Source organism: Schistocerca nitens, chromosome 2 (assembly GCF_023898315.1).
Source record: "Schistocerca nitens isolate TAMUIC-IGC-003100 chromosome 2, iqSchNite1.1, whole genome shotgun sequence".
Taxonomy (NCBI): domain Eukaryota; kingdom Metazoa; phylum Arthropoda; class Insecta; order Orthoptera; family Acrididae; genus Schistocerca; species Schistocerca nitens.
Window position 1 is genome coordinate 1154326558 of NC_064615.1, and position 7560 is coordinate 1154334117.

The following is a 7560-nucleotide window of genomic DNA, read 5'->3' on the forward strand; positions in this document are numbered from 1 at the left end:
GTTTTCTATTTACCTCAGCAAATGTGGGATGGGTCCCCTTATTTCCTCCTCAGTTACACTGTGTCAGCAATTGCTGCGCAAACACCGTTTCCATGTACACATACAACATGATCATTCTACCCCACTAACATTTGGGGTTCCACTCACCTGGTATGAGACCTTCCGGTGGCAGGAAGGGGTAGGGGGGTGGGGGGCTGAACTGCAAAACAACCCTGGGTTCGGTGTGGGGTGTGTGGATTATTGTGGCCTGTTGTGGGGTTATGAACCACTGAGGGCTATGGCAGGATGGAGCCTCTCCATCATTCCTAGGTCTCCAGTTTACAACATACATACATACATACATACATACATAACCTAGACAACTGTTAAGATGAATATTAAGGTTGTTGTGGGAAGGGAAGGTCATGATCAGAACAAATATTTAACCTCAAGCCAGTAAGTCACCACAGGTAAATTCAAAGGACATGGTAGATTTGTTTGTGGATAACAAAAACGCTTCTAATTTGGTTGACAGAGAAACTATAGACAAAATAATTTGAGGATTTGGTGTAAGGCCTAAACTGGCAAATGTAATTCATGGAACACATACTGATGTAGTCTGTAAAGAAAAATTTATTAAAGAAATTTTGCAGATTTTCTGAATTATAACAGATGTACCACAAGGTGATGGACTATCCCCAATTCTTTTTAATACTGTGTTAGAGAAAATAATGATAATTTGGAATGAATAACATATGGAACTCAACATTTTGCCAATAATATTAGGAAGAGGAAGAAAAAAGATTGAAATCAAATTGTGTTACATATGCAGGTGATTTCATTATGCCTTTTGAAAGTATGACATCAGTGATAACACAAATAAATCTCTTAGAAAAAGTAGCCAGCAGAACTGGCTTAAGAATTCCTACAAAAATAAAAATAAAAACTTTTAACAAAAGTTCAGGATACTCCAAAATTCCTAAGAATGTATTGGCCTAATAGAGAGGGTAAATACATTAAAGTATCTAGGGGGAGAATCCAAGAAAATGTGTTGCAAAAAACTGCAATAGAGGATACCAAAATACAGCAAATCTAATGAGAAAAAGAAGGCTCATGTTTTCTGGACATTTCGAGTGCAAGACAGAAGATTAACAAATAAGATTTTCAAATAGTTTTGGGTAAGCAGTGCACAAGTTGTGTCAACAAAGTAGAAAATGGAGTTTGAAAACAAAAGACGAAAAACAGAAGATATGAACACCAAGGAGACCTCTCGGGAAGAAGTGTTAAAAATGGAAGGATCCCAAGTCCAAGTAGCTAACACGACTGGATCAAAATGTTCTGAAGGCTGACTGAAGAAACACAGTGAGCAGATGAAACCATACTGGAAGAAAAGAGAAGAACAAACAATGAGGAACTGAAACTGTCCAATATCACATGTACAACTGTACAATACTATGTGTGGTGTGCATACTGTAAGACCTTCAGTACACACCACCAGGTTATTTGACTTGTCGCTCTAACGAAGTAGGCGAGTTCAGCAATATGTCTCGTGGTCTTATCGTGGCATGTTTATCTTCTGCCATTAGGTCAGATGATAGAAATGCCACTTGCACACTCAGAGTAGCAGATTGACGGTGACCAACTTTAAACAGAAATTTATTAATTTTCACACACATTTATTAAAATAATAAAAAGCATAGATATTACGTAACTTGATTCTAGATGCTGTGTACAATTGTCAATCAGAAGTTCCTTTGGTCTTGGTACATATCTCTGATACTTGACAAAGTGTCTATACATTTCTCTTCATGGCTATGTACAGGAATATGATAATCTTATTATGTGCAGACTGGAAATTGACTGGAAATTGACTGGAAATTGACTGGAAATTGACTGGAAATTGACTGGAAATTGACTGGAAATTGACTGGAAATTGACTGGAAATTGACTGGAAATTGACTGGAAATTGACTGGAAATTGACTGGAAATTGACTGGAAATTGACTGGAAATTGACTGGAAATTGACTTATCCAATGATAGGAAAAGGTCACAGTCCTGAGTAGCTAATAAAATCTGGAGTGCAGACTGTTTACTCAGTCCACAATTCATCTCAAAATCGTGTTATCCATGAATGCAAACAGATATTAATAATTCCCTTCCCATGGAGGAAGTATGTACTTAAATTTCGCGACAAGTTAAACTACTTCTGACAGAAACAAACATGCCTCCGCCAACTGTGTTCAGCCTATCCTTTCGGATTACCGTTAGATTCTTTGCAAAAATTTCAGCCTAGCTTATCTCCGGCTTTAGCAAGTTTTCAGTGTCTATAACGATTTGAGCATCAGTGCTTTCTATTAGCGCTTGTAGCTCTGGTACTTTCCCAACACAGCTACAATTTACAACTGTTATACCGATGGTTCCTGTATCTACGTTCTTTCTGTGTTCAGCCTGCACTCTTTGTGACTGAAGCCCTTCTTGTGTTTTTCCGAGTTCTCGAACCTAAAAAACCGCCCAGTCCACACCACACAGACCCTGCTACCCGTGTAACCACCTCCTGTGTATAGTGGCCACCTGACATATTCAGCGGAACCAGAAACCCAACTACCCTTTGGCGCAAGTCGATGAATCTGCAGCCTACATGGTTGCAGAACCGTCTGAGCCTCTGATTCAGATCCTCCACTCAGCTCTGTACCATAGGTCCGCAATCGGTCCCCCCCCCCCCACCCCCCCCCACCCCCCCTGAACCGTGGACCTTGCCAGCCGTACTGTAGGTGCAACCACAACGGAGCGGTATCTGTTGAGAGGCCAGACAAACATGTGGTTCCTGAAGAGGGCAGCAGCTTTTTCAGTAGTTGCAAGGGCAACAGTCTGGATGATTGACTGATCTGGCCTTGTAACACTAACCAAAATGGCCTTGCTGTGCTGGTACTGCGAACGGCTGAAAGCAAGGGGAAACTACGGCCGTAATTTTTCCAGAGGGCATGCAGCTTTACTGAATGGTTAAATGATGATGGCGTCCTCTTGGGTAAAATATTCTGGAGGTAAAATAGTCCCCCATTCAGCTCTCTGGGCGGGGACTACTCAAGAGGATGTCGTTATCAGGGGAAAGAAAACCGGCGTTCTATGGATTGGAGCGTGGAATGTCAGATCCCTTAATCGGGCAGGCAGGTATTAATATGTTACTCTAATGTAAAATGACTCATTCCACATCATTACAATTTATCATGCCAATCATTTGTTGAACACGTAACTAACTTACTACTGACAAGTAACTTTCATAGTGGAAAGGGACACCGCTATAAAAAAAGTAGTACCAATGAAATATGATCAATTTGATATTCAAACATTTTGCTTGTGTGAAGCAAGTAGTGGCTTTTTATTTTGCCTTACAGTTCACACAGGGAGATTCATAGTATTTGAGCCACAACATATTAAAAATCCTCTTACATATAAAAGTAAGTTTTGCTTTTGCTCAAAGGATATTTTGACAAAGGGCATACCGACAGATTTTATTCATGTCTCCAGTTATTTGACTTCCTTGTCTCTAAAAATACTGACGGCACTGGCACAGTTATGAGTACCACCATGGAAATACCAGCTGCTTTGAGGGAGGCAAAACTCAAGAAGGGTACAGGTATGACTTTTTGAAAAGTGAAATGGATGGCAATGGGACAGTAACACAAAGACGTCTATATGGTACTTAGTATGTACAGTGAATAATTACTACAAGCTGTGAGGAAGAAAACAGTGAAAGTGAAGCCAGAAACTATCCTCAAATACAGTGACACAATGTGTGGCAATGACTTCTGACTAGTACATGACAAATTATTCGAGAGAAAGGAAACTTCTCTTAAAAACATTACATAACGCACTTTCACCATGTTGACTGTTGCTGCTCTAAATTTTAATCTCTTGCATGAGAAACTTAATGAAAAATTCGAGAGGTTTGACAGTCAAATTCAACTGAAAGTTTTAATTGAAAAATTTGGAGCATTTTATACATTCTTCCTCTCAACAAAGAAAAGTGGGTTGCCTCTGCCAAGTGTCAGCTCCGACACGGGTTTGTCAAACTGTGCTTTCTGGAAGATGTTCCCTCTATTGAGAAGAAACAGGCACCTATGAGACATTGCCAAATGTGTTGCAGTAGAAAAAACATCAATGGAAATAAAATAAGAAAAACACATGTTTATTGTAAAGCATGTTATTTTGGTCTATTTTTAATACCTTGTTTCTAATAGTACCAGATAAAAAATTATTTCTAAATAAATTTTGTACAAGGAAACTGAGTATGCATTAGCTCCTTGGATAAAATCATCCCCCTGTCTATCAAAATAAGTCAAAAGTAATTTGTTTATTTTCGTAACACACATTACTGCTGCCAAAAGCTTCAAACTGTTGGCAAATTAAAATCACAAGTCACTTCATTTGAGAAAAGCATGTCAAAACGTGTCAAAATAGAATGTGCTGCAAAAGAGCACCTTGAGGCTCAGGAATAATTACATAGGCCAGAACGGATAGCAGCTCCTGCAAATCCCCACAATAGCAGCAGGTAACTCCACAATAACGGCAGCTGCATGGTGCAAGAAATGGCCTAATGTAGGGGTTAAGCACGTTTGAGAAAGAACTGTCACTTATGAAGACTCCTGCCCACACAACTCAATATGTGTGCACTCTTTCGTACATAAAAAACTTTCTTCTGTCAAGTGGCGCTATATGTACTACTTCCTACAATGAAAACCTACCTGAAGAATTTTTACAAATGTCATACACAATGTACATAGAACACTCTTTCCTCAGGGAACAGAAAGACCAAATTTCCAGTGCTTACTGTGTCCTGTTCTAACTCCGAACACAATAAAAAACAGTCGTGAGCCACCAGCTATTTATCAAATCACAGCGTGACAGCATAAGTAAATACAGTCTGGAGAACAAACACAAAACACCCAGCCAGAACCGGTTAATTTGCCTGCCACATGCCGCTCGCTATTGGCTGCAGGCGACAGAGGGACTGGACCGAGAACAGGCAGCAACTATAAATGAGGACTGTGGAGGGCGGGTATAAATGTCTAGTGGGCAAGAGGGGTGGGGGAACCTTGTGGGACTCTACAGCAGGCAGGGCGGGGCTAGCAGCACGGTGGGCTTCTGTAGGAGGTGGGGCAGGTGCCCAGTGGGGCTGCACTTCTGCAAAGGGTGGGCAGCGAGGCAGGAACCGGAGAGGGCAGGTGGGCAGAGAGACAGGAACCGGAGAGGGCGGGTGGGCAGAGAGACAGGAACCGGAGAGGGCGGGTGGGCAGAGAGACAGGAACCGGAGAGGGCGGGCGGGCAGAGAGACAGGAACCGGAGAGGGCGGGCGGGCAGAGAGACAGGAACCGGAGAGGGAGGGCAGGCGGGCAGAGAGACGGGAACCAGAGAGAGAGGGCAGGCGGGCAGAGAGACGGGAACCGGAGAGGGCGGGCGGGCGGGCAGAGAGACGGGAACCGGAGAGGGCGGGCGGGCGGGCAGAGAGACGGGAACCGGAGAGGGCGGGCGGGCAGAGAGACGGGAACCGGAGAGGGCGGGCGGGCAGAGAGACGGGAACCGGAGAGGGCGGGCGGGCGGCGAGGCAGGAACTGTCCTCGTTCTTGGCCCAGTGCCTCTGCTGCCTGCAGCCAATAGCAAGCGGCACGTGGCAGGCAAATTAACCAGCTCTGTCTGGGTGTTCTGTGTTAGATGGTCGAGTGGGATGTCTCCGCGGGGTGAAGAAGGTGGCGAAAGACTTCCCAGGCGGCCACACGTAAGGCGTTCCCAGTTCGTCTGACAAACAGGTTCCAGGTGCTGTCTGTGGCTGACACTGTCGATGAGCTGGATGCTGTCGCCTGTCCTGTTTCAGAGGAAACCACCCAGTCTGCAAGATCCGGCAAACGCAGACTGTGGGATTATTGGTAGTTGGGAGATGCAACATTAGGCATGTACAATTTGTACAGAAAGCAGATGGCGTAAGAGTCGAGGGGTATGAAAGGGAAGCAGTGGTTGGGAAGGGAGTGAGACAGGATTGTAGCATATCCCCGATGTTATTCAATCTGTATATTGAGCAAGCAGTGAAGGAAATGAAAGAAAAATTCGGCGTAGGTATTATAATCCTTGGAGAAGCAATAAAAACTTTGAGGTTTGCCGATGACATTGTAATTTTGTCAGAGACAGCAAAGGACTTGGAAGAGCAGTTGAATGGAATGGATAGTGTCTTGAGAGGTGGGTATAAGATGAACATCAACAAAAGCAAAATGAGGATAATGGAATGTAATCGAATTAAGTCAGGTGATGCTGAGGGAATTAGATTAGGAAATGAGACACTTAAAGTAGTAAAAGAGTTTTGCTATTTGGGGAGCAAAATAACTGATGATGGTCAAAGTAGAGAGGATATAAAATGTAGACTGGCAATGGCAAGGAAAGCATTTCTGAAGAAGAGAAATTTGTTAACATTGAGTATAGATTTAAGGAAGTCGTTTCTGAAAGTATTTGTATGGAGTGTAGCCATGTATGGAAATGAAACATGGATGATAAATAGTTTAGACAAGAAGAGAATAGAAGTTTTCAAAATGTGGTGCTACAGAAGAATGCTGAAGATTAGATGGATAGATCACATAACTAATGAGGAGGAATTGAATAGAATTGGGGAGAAGAGTTTGTGGCACACCTTGACAAGAAGAAGGGATCGGTTGGTAGGACATGTTCTGAGGCATCAACGGATCACCAATTTAGTATTGGAGGGCAGCGTGGAGGGTAAAAATTGTAGAGGGAGACCAAGAGATCAATACACTAAGCAGATTCAGAAGGATGTAGGTTGGGAGATGAAGCAGCCTGCACAGGATAAAGTAGCATGGAGAGCTGCATCAAACCAGTCTCAGGCCTGAAGACCACCACCACCACCACAACAACAACAACAACAACAACAACAACAAATTAATTTTTAAGTATGGCTGGCTTCATGATGACCATTCTGTTTGTGATATACAGATGACAATTAGTAATTCCTACCTACCATCTTTGAACATTGCAATAGTACAAATTGTTCTATGAAATAGAAATATTTGTCAAGGAGAAGCTTTCTTGGTTTGTTTTCAAAATTTACATCAGTGTCAGACATTTTATGTCATTTGGTGATCCAAAATTGTTGGTTGCAGCATTGTGCACACCTGTTCATGCTGAAAACAACCATATTGTTGAGTAATGAATGTCACTTTTTCTTCTGCTATTGTGATAATGTACGTTATTGAACTGCAGTGGACTATTTACAACAAACTTCATGAGAGAGTAAATATACTGTGAAGCACCAAGGGAGTAAATATACTGTGAAGCAATAGTCAAAATGCTTAACTCTTCAAATGGATACCTATAAGATGATCGGTTGTGAGCACCACTTATGTGTCTTACAGCACATTTTTGGGCAATGAAAACTTTCTTTCTTAAAGTTGAATTAACCCAGAATATTATTATGCAAGGCATCATTGATTGAAAACACACAAAATATCACAGATTACAGATTTGTTTCACCCCAAAGATTCTAATGATTCAAAGTGCAAGTGTGGCTGATCTATGTTTTAT

General features: G+C 42.2%; 1 protein-coding gene across 1 annotated transcript; it reads left to right on the forward strand.

The window, feature by feature from the left end:
• Positions 1–5015: 5015 nt before the first annotated feature.
• On the forward strand, positions 5016–5660 carry LOC126235604 (circumsporozoite protein-like). Its single transcript, XM_049944316.1, has one exon. The coding sequence runs from the start codon at positions 5016–5018 to the stop codon at positions 5658–5660; it is 645 nt and encodes a 214-aa protein (XP_049800273.1).
• The last annotated feature ends 1900 nt before the right edge of the window (positions 5661–7560 follow it).